The sequence below is a fragment of the Arvicanthis niloticus genome, chromosome 16, assembly GCF_011762505.2.
Source record: "Arvicanthis niloticus isolate mArvNil1 chromosome 16, mArvNil1.pat.X, whole genome shotgun sequence".
In the NCBI taxonomy this organism is placed as follows: domain Eukaryota; kingdom Metazoa; phylum Chordata; class Mammalia; order Rodentia; family Muridae; genus Arvicanthis; species Arvicanthis niloticus.
The window spans coordinates 60,213,745-60,237,472 of NC_047673.1; the positions used below are offsets into that span (position 1 = coordinate 60,213,745).

Consider the following 23,728-nt stretch of genomic DNA (forward strand, 5'->3'; position numbering starts at 1 on the left):
CTTGTTTTTGTTTTGTTGGGGTTTGTTTGTTTGTAGTCTGTTTAAAGAAGGGTATCTTGTAGCCCAGGTGGACCTCAAATTTGTGCCTGTTGAAGTGATTAAGGTATCATGATCTTGTTCTGACTGTTTTGTGCCTGCCTAGACACTCTCAGTCTCCCTCCCACCCATTAATAGCCACACCTGCCGTGGCAACAGTTAAGGGGCTGTCCGTGACCTTGACCATGTCCAGATGTATTAACCCCAATGTTTGTGCAAGCTAAAACCTAAAACTAAAATAACTAGAGGAAGTGCAAATCATAAATAATTGTCCTGTGTCTGGAAAATATTGCCAATCTGTGCAGAAAAGACAGATGTTACAAGGTTACTCCAGGACCCTGATGCTAATTGGGATTCTTATGTGTTTTGCTTTTAAAAAAGCTGTACCCCTGAACTTTGGCTACTTTTTGTGCGGCTATTATTAAAAGACTCGTGTAGTTTTAATTGACTTAATTAGACTGGTTGTCAGTAACTATCTCGCATGTTTTTTTTTCACCATCGGGAATGTGCTTCTTGAAGTCCTTGAAATGACAGGCTATAATTACCTGGCCTCCTCTCCAGAACAGTTAAATTTCCTTGCAAAAGCAGGAGTCAGAGGGTGATGCCGCACGGCATTCTGGGGAGTGTAGTCCCGTCCGGAAGTTGAACGCTCCCTCCAGCCACTGGGTAGTGATTTACGGGCGGGAGTTCTAATCATTTTTCCGCAAACGTCTCTCAAGCGTCCAGAGGGCGGGTTTCTACGGTTAATTTGGAGTGGTCAGCAGGGCCTGCGCATGCGTACAGCTGCTTTACGTCGCACTTTCAAAGGTGTTCTGGGAGTTGTAGTCCAAGGTTCCGGGACCTCCGAGGGCGTTAGCTGCCTTCTGAACTCGCAGGGAGGATGGATCCCGGGACTGACTCGCCGCCGCTTGCCGGCCTGGTTTGGTCGTCGGCCTCGGTGCCGCCTCCGCCGGGTTTCAGCGCGGTGAGTGGTGTTGGGGAGGCGCAAGGGTTGCGGGGAAGAACCAGGGAGGGGACGAAGCCCGCTGACCTGTGCGACCCGCAGATCACCTGCACCGTGGAGGGCGCGACTGCCAGCTTCGGCCGAGGCTTCGCGCAGAAAGCCGGCTACTTCCTGTGTCTGAGCACACTGGGCACCCCGGAGGTGAGCACGAGCCGCCTGAGCCTGCCCTGCCCTGCCCTTCGCCTTGCCCTTCGCCCTGCCTGCGGACATCCTCGACCCTCCTCCAACTCTCTCCGACCCTTACCGCTCTCACCGTTGACCTTTCCCCCTCCCCGCTGACTGCCCCCTTCTACCTGCCCCCTTTCGTGCCCCAGAACCCTCAGGACAATGTGGTAGTGGACCTGCAGATCGTGATGGACAAGGGCCCCCTGCCGTCAGGCTTCTCTACAGTCAACGACCCTCAGGATACCAGTAAGATCCGTGGGCATGGGACAGCGACAGGCACAGGGAACGGCTGTCTGGTATATGTCTGGAATAGGACCTAGCTGGGCAGGGAGGCACAACCTGTAAATGCAGAACTCGGGAGGCTGAAGCAGGAGGATGGTGGGGGAGTTCAAGGCCAGCCTAGGCTACAGAGTGAGGCCTTGTCTCAACCCACTACTCCAAAATTAAATAATTGACAAATACCTGTCTTAGCACTCAGGCTGAGGCTCCGAGTTAGTATCCAGCCTGGGCTACAGAGTGAGACCTTGCCTCAGCCTTTCCTAAGAATTTGAGCATAGTGGGACACACCTGTCATTAGCCTGGGTTTGAGCATATGGGACACACCTGTCACTAGCCTGGGCTACATGAAATCCTGCCCCTAAAGAAACAACAACAACTCCAGATGTCTTTGGCATACCCACCCACCTTCCCCACTGACACTCATCACTGCTGCTTGCCCTCTGCTTCTGTGGCAGAGCAAGTCCTCCTGGCCATTCTCTTTTCCTTTCCAGGCTCTTGCACAGCGTGTCCGCCTGGAGCTGGCTTTCCTTGCTCTCTGCATAGCTCAGCCTCCCCTCTCCCTTCTCCCCTGCCTGACCCAGCTGCCCGCCTCCCCGATGGTGCTTGGTTCTCTCGGTGTCTTTAGTGACCGCTGGCAGGCTGCCGAGCAGAGGGTCAGGTCAGTGTGCAGACAGAGGAGGCTTACACAAATTCTCCTGTCCTCCTTTTCCAGCTGTCTCTTGACTTGGTGTTTAATTGGTTTGGGGGTGGACAGGGTCTCAATGTGTAGCCCTGGCTGGCTGGAACTTTAGTCCTCTCCTTCAGGATTCATGGGCATGAGCCATCATGACCAGCCCCTTCTAATCTGCAAGGTGTGGGGACTGCTGTTCTTTATCCCAGCACTTGAGAGGCTGAGGCAGGAGGATTGCTTTCAGTTCAGAGCCAGTTTGGGCTATGTGGTGAATTTCAGGGCAGCATCAACTACAGAGTGAGATCCTGTCAAAAAAAAAAAAAAAAAAAAAAGCCAGGGCTGGCTATTGTCTGAGTTAGCAGAGTTGTCACCTAGAGTGCACAAAGCCCGGCTTCATCTCCAGCACCACACCAACAGACTCAAGAGGTTGAGGCAATATTGGAAATTCAGGGTCATCCTTGACTACATAGTAATTTGGGGCTATATAGTATACATGGGATTGTCTCACAAACACAAATATATGTACATAATAGAAAATAGCCCTCCTGACCTCATGGAGCACACACAACAGCTGTAGTGGTTGTTTTTGTTTTTGTTTTGTTTTGTTTTTGTTTTTTTAGAGGAGTTCTGTGACCCCTTGGGTTTTAGGACCAGGAAAAGTGAGGTTGGGGTGCTAAAATAGATATTCCACTGTTGATTTCACAGTCCCCCTTCAAATATTTATGTCAAATGTCCATCTGTTTCACTGATTCCAAAAACAGTTATTGAATCTACTACGACTATACCATTTATGATTTAACCAGCTCCCCATGTGGTTCCTGACAGTGTTGTCCCTACGCAGTACTGGTGAGCATCTTCTGGTGCTCTCATTCTGGTGCTCCACTCCCCTCTTACTCCCTGCCCCCACTCCCAGAGGCCTCTGTGTCCAAAAAGAAACGCATGTGTGTGAAGCTGATGCCCCTGGGGACAGCTGACATGGTCGTGAGTGATGTGAAGCTGAGTGGGAAGACCAAGACCGTGCCCGGATACCTGCGAGTAGGGTAGGTGAGCACCTGTCCCAGCTCCTGTCCCTGCCATATTGCGTCCTGATTTTACCTGCATCTTTGCTTGTGGGGATGGCATCTCATGGGCCCGGTGGTCAGTATACTGATTGGCATGAGAGTGAGATGCTGAAAGAAAAATACCCCCAAATGGTGGCCACCTGGAGAGGCTGCGAAGGGCACAAATGCCCTCCTCTCCTTCCCTTACTCCAGGGACATTGGTGGCTTTGCCATCTGGTGCAAGAAGTCCAAAGCCCCACGACCGGTGCCCAAGCCCCGCACGCTCAGCCAGGGCATGCGAGGTCTCTCACTGGATCCACCCAAAGAGCCCAGGTGAGGCGCAGGCACCCCCATGGGCAGGTGGGCCAGGAGGAAGACTTCAGGCCTGACTGAAGTCACTGTACCATGCTCCCCAGCAAAGGCTGCCACCCAGAGCGGACACTGTCCAGGCTGGGCTCTCGGGCTTCAACTCTACGGAGGAACGACTCCATCTATGAGGCATCCAGTCTCTATGGCATCTCAGGTGAGCACAGAGTGGAGAAACTAAATCTGGGGTGGAAGGTGGACTCTGGGGTTCTTCCAAGCCCATGCCCTGGGAAGACACGGACTGAAATGCGGACGTTCCTTGGCCTGCCCTAACAAGCATTTGGTTTTAAGATTTATTTTTATTTTATATGTATGGGTGTTTTGCCTGTGTGTTTGTGCTCCATGTGTGGGCATGGCCCTGGGAGGCCAGAAGAGGGCGCTGGAGCCCTGGACCAGGTTAAAAAGGATTATGAGTTGCCATAGGACCTGAACCCAGGTCCTCTGCAAGAGCAGCCAGTGCCATTAACTGCTGAGCTGTCTCTCAAGGCCCCAGACTGTATTTTCCCCCCTTGGTGGCTGTGGAGGGGGCGACTGGGACCTCATGCTCTGCAGGTGCTCAGGGCAGAATCAGGGCGTGTTGTGAGATGCTTTTCATGCGTGACATTGACACACTTAACAGCAGTGGGGCACCACCGGCAGACCAGGGCTGTGAGAGCCCACTTAAGGGTACTAGGGCTTGGATTTGCAGTTCATAGGTGAGTTCCAGAATTGTGTGGGACCCAGAGGCAGCCTTAGTACCAGAAAATCTCATCCCACAGGGCTGACAAGCCCATAGCTACATAGACGGGTCACCTAAAGGGACCTTTCCACACTCTGTGGACTTGAGCGGGTCACGTGTGATTAAGGAAGAGTGACATACAGTGGTTGGAAGTCAGCAGGAGCAAGGGGGTGGGGTCATCTCTCAGGAGAGTCCGGCGACCTCCTCACCCATTCTTCCATGAGGGACCACAGCCAACGGCCCGATCTCGGGGTCACTTTACGGGCAGTCAGGACAGCTCTAATGAGGATCAGCCTGTGCTCCCTAGGTGGTCAGGGTCACTCGAGAAGCCACAGGCTATGGGTTCTTCTCAGCCTCCCTGGGTTCTTTTGTTGCAGCCATGGATGGGGTTCCCTTTACCCTGCACCCGAGATTCGAGGGCAAGAGCTGTGGACCTTTGGTAAGTCAGCAGTGTCCCGTGATCTGGGCTCTAGTCAGCCGCTGTTCAAGAGGCTGTGACACTCCTGCTTCCGTGTGACTGGTACAGTGGCCATGATGTGATTGGGAGACTAGAGGCCGAGGAGTCTCAGAGCAGGCATGTGGGAAGTGGGTTAGACTGAGGGCTAGCATCTGTGGGACCAGTCCAAAAACTGGGAGCATTAGGGGCAAGCATGATGGTGCACTCAGGACATCCCAGTACTCAGGTGCCAGAGCTGGGAGTTGTAGCTCACATGAGTTTGAGGCCAGCCTGGGCTACTTGAGCCCCATCTGGGAAGTTGAGGCATGCCTGAAGAGGTGGCTCAGTCAGTAAAGGCACTCACCACTGAGCCTGACCTTCTTCAGTCTGTGGGTCCCACGTAGCAGGAGAGACCAACTCCTGGGAGTTATCCTATGACATCATAGACAGACCTTGGTGAATGTGAGTGTGTGTGTGTGTGTGTGTGTGTACACACTATAATTCAGTGGGACTCAGGCCTCACATTCTCACTTCTGTCTGTTAGAACCTGTCTGCCTTTGGGGACCTGACGATTAAATCACTGGCAGACATTGAGAAGGAGGTAGGTACAGGGGTGCATGAGTTGCTGGGACCCAACCCCGTGCCCTAGTCTGCCCCCACTCCTCAGTCATTCCCAATGCCCCCCCCAAGGCCCCAGACCCTCCTTTACCCCCGCCCCCCTCTGCTCCTCAGTATAACTATGGCTTCGTGGTGGAGAAGACCGCAGCTGCACGCCTGCCTCCCAGCGTCTCATAGGCCAGCCGCAGGTGCCACCTGGCAGCCACCTGCCTCACAGACATTGCTGATTGACACCCAGCCTCTCAGACCGGCTACTTGCACAGAGGGTCTCTTGCCTGGTGGTACAGAGCAATGGCCTTCTTTTGTCAGAAGTCTGCTTCTAGAGGCCACATATGCACCAGCAGTAAATGCTACCTGGGATCCACTGTGTGGAGTCTTTTGTTTTCTTTCTTTTAAGATATATTTTGAATTACATATATGTATGTGTGTATCTGCATGCGTGTGTGTGTGTGTGTGTGTGTGTGTGTGTATTGGTGCTCTTGGAGGCCAGAAGAAAGCATTGAATTTCCTGGAGCTGGAGTCTCAGGAGAGTCCTCTGACATGGAAGCTGAGTACTGAACTCATGTTCTGTGTAAGACCTGTATGTTATTTATATAGGGTCTCAAGTAGCCCAGGCTGGCTGAAAACCCACTACATAGCCTAAGGTGATCTTAAAGCCCTGGTCTTCCTGGGGTTGCAGGTGAGCTCTGTCACACTTGGTTTATACAGTGCTGGGCATGAAAGCTAAGAATGTTTGCTGCCAGGCACTGAGCTGAGACACAGCCAGGTGTGCACTGGGCAGCTGGGCTGTGGCCTCCGCTTTAGTTAGTTAGTTTAATTTTTAAATTTTGGAGTTTTCTGGAAGTTGGTTTCATGTAGCTTATCCAGGATGACCATGAACCTATTAACTTTTGTTTGTGGGAAGTGGTGCCTCAGGATGTCCCTAAAACTGGCTAGGTGCACTAGGCCATGCCCCCCCTCCCCCAAGCATGTATAAGCAGTAAAGACTGCTGAGAGTTGCTGTCAGCACTGTGCAGTAAGCTCCAGGTCCCCTCTGTGAGCCATCACCCTGCTGGGTGGTCCTATAAAATGGAGACAGAGCTGTCTTGGAGTCATTTCTACTCCTGTAAGTAACCTCAGTAAAACTCAGTGGTTCGCCAAGTTGGTGTTGGTGCTTTGGTCTGTGGGTAGCTCCCTAACTGCGCAACATCTCCCTAGATGGGTCCATACAACACCTTCCACCATGTAGGTCTTGGGGTTTGAACTCAGATTGTCAGGCTTGGCTGCAAGCACCTTTCCCTGCTGAGCCATGTCACTAGCCCTCTTTAGAGACATCTTGATTTACACGTGGAGTTCCCTCACAGAAATAAGGATCCTCCCTTTGCTTACAAGTCCTGGAGACTGACAGTACTTACAGACCAAGCTGTACCTGACAGTTGTGTGAGGTGGGCTGTGAGCAGCACGTGGCGTGCACACAAGCTATCTGTAGGGACAGCTGCAAACCCTGGTGTAAGAACAGCCCCTATGCCCAGGGGCTAGAGCTTTATTTGAATTACATTTTTTTTGTTTGTTTGTTTTTGGTGTTTTGTTTTGAGAGGATTTCTCTGTGTGGCTCTGTCTTGCAACTTGCTCTGTATACCAGGCTGGCCTGAAACTCTGCCTCTGTCTCCTAGGTGCTGGGATTAAAGTGTGTACCACCACTGCCTGGCATGGAATTTAATTTTTATGTGTATGTCTATCTATGTGCACATGTAAGCTGGAGCCCTTGAGGGCCGGAAGAAGGCACTGGTGTGGAGCTGCTGTTACAGGCAGCTGTGCACACTGGGTGTGGGTGTGCACACTGGGTGTGGGTGTGCACACTGGGATGCTCTAGAATAGCAGAGGTGGCCCTGAGGGCTGAGCCACCCTCCAGTCCCTCATCTGTTCTTACCCCTTCCATCTACCTTTGTTTTTCTTTTTCTGAACAAAGACCATGCTTAGTGCTTCTCTGTCCGATTTCAAGATTAACAGACTCCTGAGGCAGCCTGGCAGGTGAGCGGCTGAGGGGAGACATAAGCCTGCAGCTGCCCACAGGGCCTGTTGTTTTCCCCGTATCTGTAACCAGACCTCTGCCGACTTAAGGCACCTTTGGAAATAAGCCTCAGGTTTTGTCTGACATTGGAGGCCTTTGCAGAGTCTTTGTGCTTTAGAACTACAGAGGGCAGGATGGAGGGCTGGCGGCAGCAAACTGGTAGGGTCTGCTGTTCAGTGGGCAGAGTGTGAAGATAGAGACACTTGGGAGATGGAGGCAAGAGGATCAGAATTGCAATGTCCTCCTTGACTACAGTAGGCTAGCCTGTGCTACAGGAGAGCCTGTCTCAAAAGTAAAAAGATAGGCTAGTGTAATGGCACACACCTTTAATCCCAGCTCTTGTTAGTCAGAATAGGTGGATCTGTGAGTTAAAGGATAGCCTGGTCTATATGGTTCCGTGTGTGTTAAAGGATAGTCTGATATACATAGTTTCAGGAACAACCCCCCCCCCCCCCAGGGCTTGGTAGAAAGACCTTGTCTTAAAAAAAAAGCAAATAAGTAAAAATAATTTTAAAAATAAAGAAAAAAGAGCCCAAATGGGAGAGCCAGCCCTGTGTGGACAGCATAGAGGACATGTGCTTACAAAATGGCTGCCAGCTCAGTCCAGGCTCACAGGGAGGTCACAGGTGTCCAGGAGCCTGCCAGGAGGTTTGAATATTCACGACTTCAGCCAAACACATGCAGATATTTCAGGAGGGCAGGTGCCTTGCTACCCTACTGAAGAGTACCGCTGAGGCAGGTGGATTGCCCAGAGTTCCAAAGATGTTCAAAGGATTCCCTCAGCTAGGATGCCAACAAGAAAAAATTCTAGCAAAGTTCACCTTGGTGACCCAGTAAGTTCACTAGGCTTACAGAGCAAGATGTCATGGTAACGGGTATGGAGGACCCCAACATAGTCACAATACTGGGAAATGGTAGCCAGTGGGGCTGATGACCCCCTAGCTGTGTAGCGAAGGATGGGGGGTCCCCCACTTGCCTCCAGACCACAGCTGTGGGATTAGGGGAAAAGCATGGGGGAGGGGCTCTCAGGCAAGTGTTGAATGATCCTGGGGGGGGGGGCACTCTCAGGCGAGTGTTGAATGATCCTCCCCACTCTGGTCATCTTGAGGAGTCATAGCCATCCTGAGGAAGATGGCAGCTGCTGCACCAGGTGGGCATAGGCTGCTCAAGACTGGGTCAAGAGGATGTCCGAGGAGCCTAGCTAAGTGCTGGGGACAGCACACCACGACAGGGACTGCCCGCAGCAGGCCGCGATGGAGACCTCTCAATAACCTGCAGCAGCTCTTTGTAAAAAACAGTTCTTCCCATTTCTCCTGACCTTAGCCGTGGACAACGGCTGTACAGATTTCATGTGTGTGTGGCTGCTTTTCAGTTAGCCTTTGGTGTGCATAATTATTCTATTATATCTGACTTTTGTATTTCTTTCTCCTCCTACTCTGGTGAATTCTGTGAAACTAGATGTTCCTTGATGTAATGATTCTTAAACAATTGAAAATTGAGGCCTAGGGGGACGGCACAGCACAGTCCTAATGGCCCAGGCGCATGCTGTGCGTCCTCATCTGGGAGACAATGCAATTACTGCACAACGGAGTTCCAGACTAATGCTTGACTTGCAGAGAATTTGAAGAGATTATTAGAAAATGAAACAGAGCCAACATTGGGACTCTGAAAAAGGGAAAAAAAACTATTGAAGTTATGCAATAAGTTTTGCACAACATTTGAGAGTGGTTCCTGGATAAGCAAGTAGAGAATGCATACAATCATATCCTAGTAAAACTAAGTCAAAACACTGGGACCCTTGGGAGAGTCAGTGTGTGCAATGTGCAGAAGCAGAAAGCAGAACTGCTGAGTTAAGGGTCAACTTGACTCTTCTGGCCACTGCCTGGCAGCTTTGCCCATGTCATTTATCATTAGAGCTTCACAGGAAAATGCAAGTAGCTCACCTCGGGCCTCTGAGCTCTGAAGTATAATAAGTTAAAAGTTAAAGTTTAAATAATGATAAGTGTATAATTATTATTATTTTGGCCACAGGCCTGGGAATAGGGAGAGCTTGAAACTTTGGGGAACAACCGTAATTCTTGATTCTTTGTGGGATGTGGTCATTCTTTTGAATTTGACTTGGCAGTGATTATACAATGTCTTTTTTTTGTACCTGCTTTGGAGTATCAATAAACACTGGGGCAAGAAAAAGGCAGGAGAGTGAGGTGCACATCAGGTGAGTGTAGAATGAATGGTGTGGAGAATGAGTGAGGAGAGAGTGTGGAGTGTGTGTGTGAGAGTTTGTGTGTGTAAGAGAGAATGTGAGGTATGTGTGTGAGTATGGCGTGTGTGTGTGTGTGGAAGCAGAAAAAGAACACATAGAGTGAATGTGTGAGTTTGAAAGGGAGTGAACGAGAGCACAAGTCCCAGCCTAAAGAGAGAGCAAAAGTACATACAGCTTCAAGCTCGGGGGGGGGGGGGGGGGGGGGGGGGGGGGACTTTAAGCCTTAAAAAATGTATCTGTTAGCTCATGCCCTGAATGTGTTTATTATGCACCTTCCAGATATCCCTGCAGTTGAGAACTCTGATCCTGTGTTGAGCCTGGACAGCTGAGCTTTGAAGGCAGTCAATGAGAACACTCAGGGGTGCCACTAAGCCACCCTGGATACCAGGGATCTGCTTGCCCCTACCTGGGCTGCCAGGTCCCGCCTTGGCTGCTGTGGCGCCAGCCACCAAATCTGATCTCACTCCCAAGCAAAAGCTATTTGTTCTCCCTGGTCATCTTCCCAGCTGCCCCGAAACCACTCGGGATCACTTTTCAGAGCACTTTCAGGTAACTGGAGGCCTCCTGTGACCTGCGCTTGCCCTTAAGTCAGGAGGAACCAGTCTGTCCTAAACCACACACCATGACCAGAACCTTCAATTCTGGTGGCTGGGAAAGGGCTCTAGGTTGGTACTGGGGTCCCACTGGGCCTGCCTGGGACACAGAGCTCTGCATGGCTACGGCCAGGGATCCATACAGAGTATATGGCCAACCCCATCAAGTCTGCAGCCTACTGCACGCCCATAGTAAGCAGTGCTTTAACTGTGCATGTTTCCCCACCTTAGTGATGAGATGTCCTCTGTTCCTATCTCATGTAGCCAGAGGCTCTACATCACTTTTTTTTTTCTGTTTGAGTCTCATGTAGCCCAGGCTGGCCTCAAACTCACTATATACCCAACTGTGACTTTGAATTCCTGCCTGATTCTGCCTTAGCCTCTCAAGGGCTGGATGACAGCTTATACTGCCCAGTCTGTGGACACACAGCAATCCTCCTGCTCCTGCGATCACAAATCTATAGTACCATGCCTGGTCAGCACAGGCTACTTTGTTCAGGCAGGGTCTCACTGTGTAGCCTAGGCTGGGCTAGAACTTGCAGAGATCCTCCTTCCTTGGCCAACCAGCTGCAGACTCTCCCTGATGGCTCTGTGAGGTGAGCCTGTTAGAGGCATGGAGGGGGACGTAGCCAGGCATGGTGGGCCGACCAGCACCCAGAGGTGGAGGCAAGAGGATCAGAATTTCAAGTTTTTTTCAGCTTCATAGCTGGTTGGAGTGCAGACTGAGCTACATAAGACCTCATCAAACACACAAACAAGGAGCAGGGTTAGGTTTCAGTCATGACTGTTGGAGGAGGGAGCCACATTCGGCCACACACAGATCAACTGTCTTTGCCTGACGACTTGGCTCCAACCTGGCCTGGGTCTAGACAATCCCAAGATGGAGGCTGAGATAAAACCTTCTTGGTTCCCCAGTTCTGCCCCAGCGTGTCTTTGCCTTCTGACAGCTTTCAGTCTCTTGACAGAGCCTTGGGGAATTCCAGGGCTCAATTCATGGTCTCAAGAGGAGAAGAGGGGAGAGGCAGGGGAGAGCCCAGGGTGCAGCAGTTACAAAGTTACAAAGACCCAGGGAACAGGAGGAGAGGCAACAGCAACAGGAATCCAGGCCGGCCTCAGCCACACAGAATGTTCAAGAACAGTTAAGCTACGCTAGACAAACGGGGGGGGGGGGGTGGGGGGGGGTGGGGGGGTGGGGGAAGGAGGGAAGAGAGAGACAGAGACAGAGAGAGAAAACAATGAAACTAAAAGAAACAAAGCCAACACCTCAGTTTATTCCTGTGGTTGTGAGGCCTGGAGAGGGGTGGAGATCTCTGTCATCCAGTGGTCTTCTTCCGTTCCCTAAGGAGGCCGTCTCCTGCTTCCACACATGTGCCAGTGACAGCAGGTTAACACTGATTGTCAACCAAGCAGATCTACAGACCACTTCTGGGAATGTCAGGGTGCAGTTTCCAGGCTGGCTTCAGTGAGGTGGGACAGCCTATCCTAAATGTGTCAGCATCAGCCCATGGACTGCCGGGACCTGAGGCGGCTTTCCTCTCTCTCTCTCTCTCTCTCTCTCTCTCTCTCTCTCTCTCTCTCTCTCTCTCTCTCTCTCTCTCTCTCTCTCTGCTTCTTGACTGAAGAAGTCACACGACCCTCTGTCTCCTGCTCCTTCCCTGCCATGATGAACCACACCCTTAAGCTGTAAGACAGAATAAGCCCTTGCTCCCTTAAGTGACTATGGTCAGGGTGTTTTATCTCTTTGTCAGAAATAATTGACTAAGACAAACAATTGATACCAGGAGTGGGGTTCAGCCTGGATTTGTGAGCCAGAACTAGCCCTTTGTTTCCTTAAGTGTCTTGTCAAACATTTGGTCACAGCAACAATACAACTAGGATACATGGCTAATGTGAATTGAGGGCCTACTATGTATCTTCCTGTGTCTCTTCCCCTGTCTGCATGTTACAGATAAGGAAACCAAGACACAGCAAGGAGACACTCAGCCTTGGACCCACAGCCAAACCCCAGACATTCCGGAATGCCCCTGGCCTTAGGCTGCTCTGACTCCACATTCAAGGTTCAAATGTCCACATCTCCCCAAGAAGTGTCAGGGAGTTGAAGTCTAAGACTTGAGCCTTCTTCCAGGAACATGGGAGTGGGGGTCACAAGACCTGGGTGCAAGTTCAGATTCTGATGCTCAGAAATGGGACCCTTGGTGAGTCACAGCCCCTACTGGGGTCTCCGTTTCCTCATCTGTAGAACAGATAGAGAACCACTGAGAGTCAGAACACAAACCGACCCTCCCCCACCTATAAAAGACCCCATGGGTTCTCAGCCTCCCCAGTACCAAGATCTGGTTATCTATCTGTCAGCGTCTGCCCAATAAGATGTGGGCAAAATATCTTGAGATTTTTAAATGCTTCTACAAACCCTCCCATGCCTGGCCTTTGCTTATCTCTTTAGCAAGGAGGTATTGCACCGAGCACTGACAGCTGTTCTGTATCATGGGGTGACTTTGATGTAAACCGAGGATCCCATAAACTCAGAGGAGGGCCCATGGCCGCAGTAGCTGAGCTGGACCTATCTCTGTGTCTTCTTGTTATCCTGGCCCTGGTTCCCAGCTCATACCAGCGTGGCATCCTTTCTCATGTCCAGTGGCCTGTGGCCCAGCATGGTATGCATCTCATGAGTGACCCCGGCCCAGGGGCCCATGCTAGGCAATAATGTCTGGGGCAGATGAGAAGCAGACAGACTGCTCTCACTGGCTCTCTTCAAGACTGTGGATGTGGTACAAGTGGCCGTGGACCCAGTGGAGTCCCCAGGCTCTCGGGAGGGGTTATAGAAGGTCTGGCAGTGGGTACCCTGCTGGGGCTGAGCTCTGCAGCCAGCTTTGGAGTCTTCTGAAGGCTGGGCCGGCTCATCTTCAAAGGATGATGGGGACAGCTCTCGGAGACCACGACGAGTGGCCTGAACAGCCCGGAACAGGGTGTGAGTCATTATTGCCACCAGGATGAGGGCACCTGAGCCCAGGATGGATGCAGCTGCTGCCCCTGCCTCGATCTCGAACAGCAGCAGAGCATAAATGGCCAGTGCTGAGAAAAGAACGACACATTCATTCACTCCACAAATGTCTGCTTTTCCAGTTTGGGGAGGTGATTCCCTCCAAACACAGAGCAATAGCAGAGAATCCTGGACCAGAACACATGGATGCTTCCATCCAAGCTTGATTCCAAGTTCATTGCCATCACGTCTATTTCTAAATAAGGAAGCCAGCAAGGAAGGGTGGCCCACACCTTTAATCCCACCACTAGGGAGGCACAGGCTTCTGTGGATTTGAGACCACCCTGGTCTACAGAGTGAGTTCTGAGACAGCCAGGGCTATGTGGAAGAACCCATCTCAAAAACAAAACAAACGAACAAAACTCCACCCAAAATGACTGGACACACAGCTCAGCAATGCAGAGGACCCAGGTTCGGTTCCCAGCACTGCACAGTGGTTCACGAGCACCTGTAACCCCGGTTCCAGAAGATCTGCTGGCTTTTCCAGCTCAGGCATCAGGCATGATGCACAAAGACACGCAGCTGAAGCAGCCATACCTGTTGTGGCTAGAAGACACTCAAAACCACACAGCCTGGGACGAGGACAGAGGGGACTTTACTTCTTTACTTTTTTTGCATTTTTACTGCATTTGCTCACTGTATGTGTGCAACATGCCATGATACACATGTAGAGGTCAGGGGACACCTTGGGGACAGATTCTCCAGATGTGTGGAACTGTAATGTCAGTGAGCCAACCTTAAAGATGGACCTTCTTATTGTAAAGATTTACTTTTACCCCTGTGTGTGTTTGCATGTGTGCGCATGTATGAATGTGTGTAAGTGCAGGTAGGTGTGCAGGTGTGTGCACACAGGTAAGTAAGAGTTGGTATGTGCAGCTGTGTAAGTGCAGGTGCTGATGGAGACCAGAAGGTGTCAGGTCTCCTGGGCTTCAGGTGGCTGTGAGCAGTCTGACATGAGTGCTGGGAACCAAGTTCCAGTCCTTTGGAAGAGCAGCTGTGTGTGCAGGTGAGAACCAAACTCCAGTTTTTTGGAGGAGCACTAAGTACTCTTACCTGCCAAGCCATCTCTGCCTTTCTGGCTGAGGTACAGCTCAGTAGGTTGGCATTTGTCTAAGTGTCCCAGATCCCAGGTTCCAGCCACAAAGTAGTGAACTCAAAGCCACGCCCTCCCAGGGCCTGGGCTGTGGCTCAGTGGGTAGAGCACTTGCTCGGCATGCTTGGGGGCTGGGTTTCAGTCTCAGCGCCCAATAAATTGGGTGTAGTGGTGCCTGGCATTGGCGGGCTGTGGAGGCATGAGGACCAGGGGCTCAGGGTCATCCTTGGCTACATATAGTGTTTGAAACCAGTCTGGGCTACATGAGACCCTGTCTAAAAACAACAAATAAGCAAAAGCAAAAATCAAAACAAGATGGCTCGGTCCCCCCCCCCATCCCCCGGGGAGGCGGCTCAGAGGTTAAATGCACTGGCTGCTCTTGCAGAGGACCTGGCATTGGTTCCTAGCACCTTCCAATTCAGAACGGCCTGCCGTTGCAGCTTCAGAGGAGTCTGTGGCCTCTGACCTCCGTGGGTACTACATACACCTCTCCTCCCAAGGTTTGGGAGGTGAAAGCAAGACCAGACATTCAGGTCAGCCTTGGCTATAAGGCGACTCCCAGGCCAGTCCGGCCTACAAGATAAATAGCAATAGTGACACACAAAGAGCATTAACAGAGAAGCCTCTGTTCACTCCAAGCATCAACTCTTGTAAATATGATGATCTAATCATCACTCTTGAATTGATAGGGAAACTGAGGCATAGAGAATATCCAAGAGAAAGTGTTGGAGCAACTGCCTGAACTCAGGCTACTGGTCCAGAGACCTGCGTGCACCCTGCCCCAGGTCCCCTGTCCCCCACGTCCACACACACCTGCTAAGTAGACGGAGACCTCACAGCAGAACAGGCCAAGCGCCGAGTGCCTGAGGCGGCGGCAGTCATAGAGAAACCAGTCCGACCTGGGGGACAGGGACAGGAAAGGGGGCAGTGATCCAATGACACCAGGAACCAAAGTCTAGAGCCTCAGCTCTCCACCTGCCTACCTTCCTAACCAGCCACCCAGCCATATCATCACCGCATGTATCCCCACCCCCATCTATCCACGCACCGACCACCCATTTGCTGGAATCTACCCATTCCCAACCAGCATCAGGCCTCTCTGCACAGTGGAGGGTCAAAGTTGGGACAGGGGTGTGGTTGACTCAAGAAGAGTGGCTCGTCGCATCCCCACTGTTCCAAGTAGAGTCGCCTATACCTGCGCCACCGAGCTCAGAGCCTTGAGCACGTGACCGTGAGCCAGGCTGCTGCTTGCTGCGGATCCACAACTGGAGTCCTGCCCTTCCTGACCCCTGCTTAAGAGCCGGGAGCCGCGAGGTTGGGGTGCAGCTCCGATGATTGACATGTTCCCCCCCACCCCCCGCACCCGAAGCACCAGCGCAGGAAGGATGAGAGTGCTTTTAGTAACACCCGGAGGAACCGGCGCGCTCTCAGAGTCTCAGTTTCCCTTCTGCTGGTAGAGACGGTGGTATCCTACCTGCCCGGACCCGGCCCGCGTGCCAGCTCGGCGCCCAGGTGTCCGCAGAGCGCGGCGAGCAGCAAACAGCTAAGCCCGAGGACTTGTGCCAGCGCAGCCAGCGCCGTCGCCAGCGGTAACAATGCCCCAGCCGCAGCTTCGGGTAGCCCGGCATCGGGGTCCAGCTCCGGGTGCAGCCCGTCGGTGCGCACGCCCCGCAGCTCCGCGCGCCCTGCCTGGAGCTGGAACAGCAGCTGCGCAGCCAGCGCGACCAGCACCGCGGCCGGGATGCCCAGTAGGGTCATCGCAGCCAGTACTCGACCTCCGAAGGAGCGGCCCATGGCGCGGGACTGGGATGGAGAAGGGAGACGGGCAGTAGGCTTTCGGGATTCCTCGGGTGGGAATACGGACGGGTGGGAATACGGACGCCCGAGTGCGGGTACCAGATAGGACGTGGAAAATACGCAAAAACTTGGGAGAAAGTGGTTTTTTACTGCGCGTCAGCCTTGGGCGCCTCCCCGGGGTGTGCTGGAGAAGTGGAGAACTGGGGTTCGTGGACTGGGAGGGGCCCTGCTGGGAGAGCCCAGGAGACAGGAGCTCCACCCTCTGCAAAGGGGCGGAGCCTAGTCCCTAGGTGAACCTGGAGATGACGGCGGGGTTGGATATGAAAAAAAAATTTAATGGCCTGTTTGATGAGTGGAGAGGGGCGTGGTTAGGGCGGAGCCAAGAGGACGGGGCTCAGGGACATCCCAACTTCGGGGTCTGAGTCTTGTGGACGATGATGGGTGGGGTCCCCAGGGTGAAGGGACTAGAAAGGGAGTTTTGCAAGGCAGAGGTAGGAGGGTCTAGTACTGACACGTGTTGGGGTGGAGAGGTGGGGTTTAGTTGGGCGGGGAACACACGGGTCGGGTGCGGTCTTGGGTCGGGGCCTGGAAATGGACATGTCTGGGAGGGGTTATGAAGGGGATGGGTTAGGGCGGAGCCGTCTGAATTGCCCCACCCATTTGGAGGTGTTTGGAGAGTTGGAGAGGTAGGCAGAGCCCAGGAGGAATGGGTGGGGCCAGCCTGGTCTACAGAATGAGGCCAGTACAGCTGGGACTGTAGAGGGAACCTGCCTCGTGTTGGTGCAGCCCACGGTGCTGCCACTAGCTGTGACCTCTGCCCACTCATTGCCCTGGAAGCTTCCAGGCCACCCTGCCTCCTGGGTCTCTTCCCTACGTCCTTGCCAGAGACCTTTTAAATGATTACTTTTAACAAATTGAGATGAAACTTAAAAGAGAGTATCCAGTCTCTACTTGCTGGGTTTTTTGTTGTTGTTATTTTTGCACATTTAGAGAGGACCCTGCCTACCTCTGGTCTGGAAACATTCTATCTCTAACAGGGCCTCTTCCCATCAATCACACTCCACTTTCCCGGTGGCCCTGGCAGTCCCAGACTGACACCTTCATTTGTGGTTGTCCCTGTTGGGAGCACTTCCTGCCAGGTGACATGTTTTGTATCTGGCTGCTGTCACTCAATATCTTGTGTGGTAGCCTGTGCCAGTGCTTTATTCCTGTTCGTGGCTGAGTAATCCTCCACTCTGAACATACCACAGGAGTTGGTCCATTGATCTATTGACTGGCATTTGGGATGCGTCTACCTTCCGGCTAGTGTCAGCTCTAAAGCTACAGACACACAGAAGCAAGTTTGGGATCCCTGCCTTCAGTAGGGAAGTTCTGTGAGTCAAAAACGCTGATTCCTATGCTAACTCCATCTCACGGTCATGGAACTACAAGACAGGTTCATGCAACTGTACAAAGTCTGTTTCCCACAAGGGGTGAATGAGGGTTTCTATTTTCTTTAATTAATATTTTAAAATTTCACTTGGGCAGTGGTAACGCATGCCTTAAATCCCAGCACTCGGGAGGCAGAGGCAGGAGGATCTCTGAGTTGAAGCCTAGCCTGGTCTACAGAGTGAGTTCAAGGACAGCCAGGGCTGCACAGAGAAACCCTGTCTTGAAAACGCAAAATAATAATAATTTTAAATTCTCCATTAACTACTCTTTAAGGGGAACATGGGTGGGAGTCTAGGGACAACTTGTTTGAGTAGGTTCTTTTCATGTACCGCGCGGGTACCCGAGATCGAATTCAGGTTGTCAGACTTCCTCAAAATGTATTCAGTCGCCGGGCGGTGGTGGCACACGCCTTTAATCCCAGCACTTGGGAGGCAGAGGCAGGCGGATTTCTGAGTTCGAGGCCAGCCTGGTCTACAGAGTGAGCTCCAGGACAGCCAGGGATACACAGAGAAATCCTGTCTCGAAAAACCAAAAAAAAATTATATATATATATATTCAGTATTCAGTCTTGAACCTCAGTTTCATGGGAACGGAGGCGGATTAGTGTTGGCATGGCCAGACTCCCGTGGTTCATAGGCTTCTTACCCCATCTAGTGAAGATTCTTGGCCCAGGGAGTCAGGTTTGCCAGCAGCTTCCATGGAAATGCCAGGTGCGGGAAGTTTTTAGTCTCATTCTCACGCGCTAGCCCAATTGGGCCGCGAGGGGGCACCGCAGGCAAAGCGAAAACATCGCACGTACTTCAGCACTTGAGAGAAACTAGAAGGGGCAGCTACCGCGGCCGTCCTAGAGCTCTAAGTAGCAAAAAATGCTCTTGACCTCTGGATTTTTCTGCACACACCCTCTTTTCTTTTTTTTTTCTTTTTCTTCGTAGGTGGTGGCGGTGCATGCCTTTAATCCCAGCACTTGGAAGACAGCGGCAGGGGGTATCTGAGTTCGAGGCCAGCCTTGTTTACAGCACGAATTCGAGGACAGCCAGGGCTATACAGAGACACTGTGTGGAAACAACAAAACAAAACCTCTACTGTGTTTGTTAGATATACTCATTTGTAACTGTGTGGGCATGCACCTACAACCATAAATGCGTACAGGCCAACGACTTGCGGAAATCTGCTCTCTTTTCCACTCTGTGGGTTCTGGGAGTTGAACTCAGATTGTCAGTCTTGACAGCAAACACCTTTCTGTACAGAGTCAGCTTGCTAGTCCGCTCCTGCTCCCAGAGCGCTGAATGACGGGTGCACCATAGAGTGAGCCTGGCAGGAGTGTGTGTTTGCTTCTTTTGTTTTGTTTTGGACGGAAGTTTTGAGTCTGGGGTTCTATGGGTTCTCAGTGCTTAGCATGCACTAAGACCTGGGTATCTTGCTCACAGTAGCTGTTCGTAGGAATCCACGTTCTTTCAAGGACTAGAGGAGACCCGGGAGAGAAAACTGTTGTCTCTCTTTGGCTGTTATTCCAGCTACTCTTACACTGTGGCAGGAGAATGGTGAGTTCAAGGCCACCCTGGGCTGCTGTCTAGGGAACATACTGAACTTGGAAGAGGACAAAGATATCCGAGCCTTGCCCCTACACTGGACTTCCCTTGAAGGTCAAAAAGTTTCACCAATGCACCTGGGTACACTGGGCAGTGGGGTGGGGGAGGGTCACCAGACCTCGGCCCCCCGCACCCCGGTACTCCAGGGGTCACCAAAGCTCCATCTCCACTCCCGGGTACTCTGGGAGTCACCAGAGCTCCGCCCTTGCATCCGCGTCCCCCTGGGGATCACCAGAGTCGCGCCCGTTTCGGCTCCGACCTCGGCCGGCATCCCGGTCTACCCGGTACTTGAGACGGCGCAGAGGCTCGGTGATGCTGCGCCGCGCGGGCTCATCGAAGTCCTCTGGCTGCAGGAAGTTGCGGTCCAGCAGCTCTGCCGCCTCCTGCCAGTTGGCGAAGCAGGCAGGTCCCAGACGCTGGATCTCCTCCGTGGCGTCGCTCGTCAGCACGTCCCCGCCTGGCTTGAGTACCACGACCGCTGGCAGTTGACGCACGGAGAACTGGCGCCCGAGGTCCCTGCGGGAGAGAGCGCAGTCAGCCTCCCTCGGCTCCTGGTGCCCGCGCTGCCTCCGATGACAGACAGGAGTCGCCCGAGGACTCGCGGGCACCCCAGGCCCTGGGCACCCGCCCTTCAAACCCTCCCTCCAGGTCGCGGCGCCCCCCTTTCCGTGTCCGCTTGCTGTATGTATCTGTATTGTTTTCCTTCTGTCATCGTGAAGAGGGAAGTCCTGGGGGCAGCGATTTCAAACAGCGAGGCCAGCTGAGGAATGTTTGGGAAATGTGTGTTTCCATAAATGCATACTGCCAAAAGCTATCAAATACTGTCAAACTGAGCAGAGGGCCTCTCCGGGGGTAATGTTTGAACTGAAACCTTATGGGATTGAGGGAGGGGTGGAAGAATTGTGGAAAGAGTGTTCCAAACAAAGTATGTGCGAAGGCCCTGGGGAGACCTTGACTGTGTACAGCTGTCATCGCTCACATACCCTGAATGGGCCCCTGCCCATTCATGGTCAGGGGTTTTACTGTTCTGAAGTCACCGAAAAGCTGTCGGCATCTCCAGGAGACCCTAGACTCCACCCACAGCTAAGCCAGAATCCACCTACTTGGTGCCCTCCACGCTTACAGATGGATTATTATGAAGCTATGCCCTGGAACTCATTATGCTGACTGAAATCTCACAGAAGTCGACCTGGCAGAACTAAAGGCAAATGTCCCCAGGTCCAGCTCACACAAAGGTTTTGTTTGTTTGTTTGGTTTTTTGAGGCAGTTTCTCTATGTAGCAATGGCTGTCCTGGAACTCACTCTGTAGACGAGGCTGGCCTGGGACTCAGAGATCTGCTCGTCTCTGCTTCCTGAAAGCTGGGATTAAAGACCTATGCCATCACTGCCTAGCTTAGCTGAAGTTCTTTTGTTTGTTCATTTGTTTGTTTGTTTTTTGGTTTTTTGAGACAGGGTTTCTCTGTGTAACCCTGGCTGTCCTGGAACTCACTCTGTAGACCAGGCTGACCTCGAACTCAGAAATCCGCCCCTGACTCCCAGGTGCTGGGATTAAAGGCGTGCGCCACCACTGCCCGGCTTCAGCTGAAGTTCTTAACCTATGATTCTTGGTTAGTTTTTTGTACCCCAGGATGGTTATATAGAAAAAGGTGATTTTGAACTCCTAATTGTCCTGCCTCTGCCTCCTGCATGTTGGGATGATGAGTGTGCACCTTCAAGGATGGTTTATGTGGGTGGGGTTGTTGTTAGAACCCAGAGCCACACAGACACTCTACCCTCCATTTCTGTGTGTTTGTTTCCATGCAAGTCTGTGCACCCGTGTGCAGTACCTGTAGACACCAGGAGATGGCGGCAGCACCCCAGAACTGCAGTTACCTGCCTCTACCTGGGTGCTGGGAACTGAACCCAGGTCGTTTGCAAGAGCCCCTGGTGTTCTTGACCTCTGAGTCACATCTCCAGTCTTGTGTAGTCCCCTCCTAGAGAGGGCATAGGGTCTCTCTATGTAGCAGGGATGGCTTTAAATTCATGATCCTCAAAACTCAGCCTCCCAAGTGCTGGAATGAGAGGCGCGCACACCACACCAGGATCAGGGTGCATGAACTTTGTCCCCCATAGAAGGTTCCTCTATGATCCTCCTAGTTGGTATTTCTTCCCTGGGGATAGAAATGCTGCTGATTTGTAGGGTAGAGGAATCCACATGGCTGCAAGGGACAGTGAGTGGCTGTCCCGACTCTAATCATGATCAGTGGAATGGTGCCTTCATGATCAGGAGCCTCAGACTTGTGCAAGAAAGTCAATGAAGTGGGTGAAAGGTCAGGAAGTTGGTAAAATCCACAGCTCACCTTCCCCTGCCTTGGGGAAGGTCCCAGCCCTCAGGGGAGGCACTTGGACTCTGTGTACTTCTGGAGGTTTCGTGTTCAGATATCATTACATAGAGTCTTTCTCAGAACTGGGATAGAACTCAGGGTCGTGAGCCACAGCCTCCATTTTTTTACTGGTAGGACAAAGGAGAAGCTGGGTGTGGTGGCGGTGCATGTGTGTCACCTAGCACTTAGAGGGCTAAGACAGGGTCATTGCTCTAAGTTCCAAGTCAGTACAAGAAAGGTTGGGAAATGGCTCAGAGGGTCAAGCACTTGCTATACAAGGCTGAGGACTGGAGTTCTGGTCGCCAGAACTCAAATGCTGGGAGAGTGTTGTCACTGAGAAACCCCTGGAGCTAGCCAGCTGCTCGACTGGCACCCTGTGTGAGATCCAGGCTCCCATGAGAGATCCCGACTCAAGGAATACAGTGGATGGACTGACATCAGCCTTTCACCCTAGACCAGAAAACACATACTTGCATGCACCTGCACATATGGGCGGTGCAGTCACACAACACACACACACATACACACACACATATACACACACACACATACACACACACATACACACACACACACATACACACACACACATATACACACACACATATACACACACACACACATACACACACACATACACACACACACACATACACACACACATACACACACATACACACACACACACACACCAAAGCAAAAGTCAATGTAAGAAATGCCAGGTGTGGTGACTGTCATTCTAGCATTTGGGAGGCAGATAGGGAGATCAGGAGTTCAGGGCTAGCCTTCACTATATAGCCAGTTGGAAGCCAGCGAGGCCTACAGGAGACCCTGTCACACAGTAGCTCGCCTTAACCAGAAAACCGGAAGCTCGAAAATAGATGCAGGCTCTAGAGTCCTCTATGAGCCACTGCACAGTGTGACTCCTCCTCCTCCTCTCCCTGACTCTATTACCTACAATGGCTCCCATCCTCCCTGCAGGTAGAGTGACTAAGTTCTCCTTTCCAAGGTGCTGTGGTGCCAGCTTTGAGACCTTCTTCAAAGCTGTGCCCCTATAGCTCCTGGGATGGGGTCTCCTGTCTTATTTTTACTTTCCTCATGTGTTTTATTGATTTGGGGACAGGGTCACTCTATGTAGTCCAGGTTAGCCTCAAACTCCTGATAGTCATGCCTCTACCTTCCTTGGGTTTTAGATTGCAGGTATGCATCCCCATGTTGGGTTTATGCAATGCTGCAGATTCCAGACCAGCACTCTAGGAATGGAGCTACAGTCCCCACCTCTTGCTTTGTTTTTAGATCTAGCCTTGAGCTAGGTCTTGTAGCAATCAATCCTCTGTCTCATCTCCAAGTATTAGGACGGCAGGCCTGTGAGATTACCTCTAGCTGGCATCCTGTGTTTTTCTGAGCCTTTGCTTCCTACCTGTCTGCTTCACTGGGCTGTGACAGAAGAGGGATGGAATGTCTCTTTCTGGACTAGTAGTACCACCAGGACAGTAAATTAGATGCCTTCTCCAGGAAGCCCTCCCTGGTCTTCCCTGGGGCCTTACCGCCTCAGGTCATCATGGAACGGCAGGAAGAGCCACTTTTCAGGCATGTCCTTGAGGAAGAGGTCCTGTTGCTCCTCTGTAGGATCCTGGGACACATAGATCAGGGCCAGCTGTGCTGCCCGGAGCACGTAGAACTCATCAGTGAGTCGCACGAAGAAGTCTTTGAGGACTGGGGCGAAGGCCTGGCACTGGGGACAGGCCCCGGCACCGAAGAACAGCAGCACTAGACGATTCTCTAACCTACGGCTCAGCTCCGTGTCTGTCTCCACTTCATCCTGGTCGCTGTTGTTCCTGATCAAGGTGCGGCCAGAGAAGAGAGATACCATGGTTGCAGCGTGTGAGGAGCTGGGGACCCGAAGAGGGATCTGATGTGGCCTGGAGCCTGCTGACTGGATTCTCTGGGCCCCAAGAATAATAATCTCAGAAGCCAGATTAGTCACTAATCCTCCTGTATGACCTCTACAGAGCCAGCATTGGGGGCAGGGAGGCCTCATGAACACTCAACAGAGCCACACTGCTGCAAGATGTTAACGAAACAGAGAGCCTGTGAGCCCAGTACTGAGGCAGAAGGATCACTGCAAGATCCAGGACATCCTGGGATATATGATAGAAAGAGAGGGACTGGGGCATT

General features: G+C 52.1%; 3 protein-coding genes across 4 annotated transcripts; 1 reads left to right on the plus strand and 2 right to left on the minus strand.

The window, feature by feature from the left end:
- Nucleotides 1-827: 827 nt before the first annotated feature.
- On the plus strand, nucleotides 828-5,696 carry Mvb12a (multivesicular body subunit 12A). Its single transcript, XM_034521040.2, has 9 exons — nucleotides 828-1,000; nucleotides 1,082-1,180; nucleotides 1,354-1,450; nucleotides 3,067-3,193; nucleotides 3,407-3,526; nucleotides 3,610-3,716; nucleotides 4,655-4,716; nucleotides 5,258-5,314; nucleotides 5,446-5,696. The coding sequence occupies exons 1-9, from the start codon at nucleotides 917-919 to the stop codon at nucleotides 5,506-5,508; spliced, it is 816 nt and encodes a 271-aa protein (XP_034376931.1). The 5' UTR covers nucleotides 828-916; the 3' UTR covers nucleotides 5,509-5,696.
- A 5,783-nt stretch (nucleotides 5,697-11,479) lies between these two features.
- On the minus strand, nucleotides 11,480-16,370 carry Tmem221 (transmembrane protein 221). Of its 2 annotated transcripts, XM_076914417.1 has the most exons (4): nucleotides 15,845-16,370; nucleotides 15,184-15,269; nucleotides 13,079-13,309; nucleotides 11,480-12,470 (listed from the first exon to the last, which is right to left on the minus strand). In XM_076914417.1, exons 1-4 carry the CDS (start codon nucleotides 16,162-16,164, stop codon nucleotides 12,415-12,417), a joined length of 693 nt encoding a protein of 230 aa, XP_076770532.1. In that variant the 5' UTR covers nucleotides 16,165-16,370; the 3' UTR covers nucleotides 11,480-12,414. The 2 variants fall into 2 exon arrangements, with proteins under 2 accessions (XP_076770532.1, XP_034375725.1); XM_034519834.2 differs by having other exon boundaries at nucleotides 11,480-13,309.
- Nucleotides 16,371-19,062: 2,692 nt separating this feature from the next.
- Nucleotides 19,063-23,728, minus strand: Nxnl1 (nucleoredoxin like 1). The gene is made up of 2 exons (XM_034520365.2): nucleotides 23,098-23,728; nucleotides 19,063-19,703 (listed from the first exon to the last, which is right to left on the minus strand). The coding sequence occupies exons 1-2, from the start codon at nucleotides 23,589-23,591 to the stop codon at nucleotides 19,376-19,378; spliced, it is 822 nt and encodes a 273-aa protein (XP_034376256.1). The 5' UTR covers nucleotides 23,592-23,728; the 3' UTR covers nucleotides 19,063-19,375.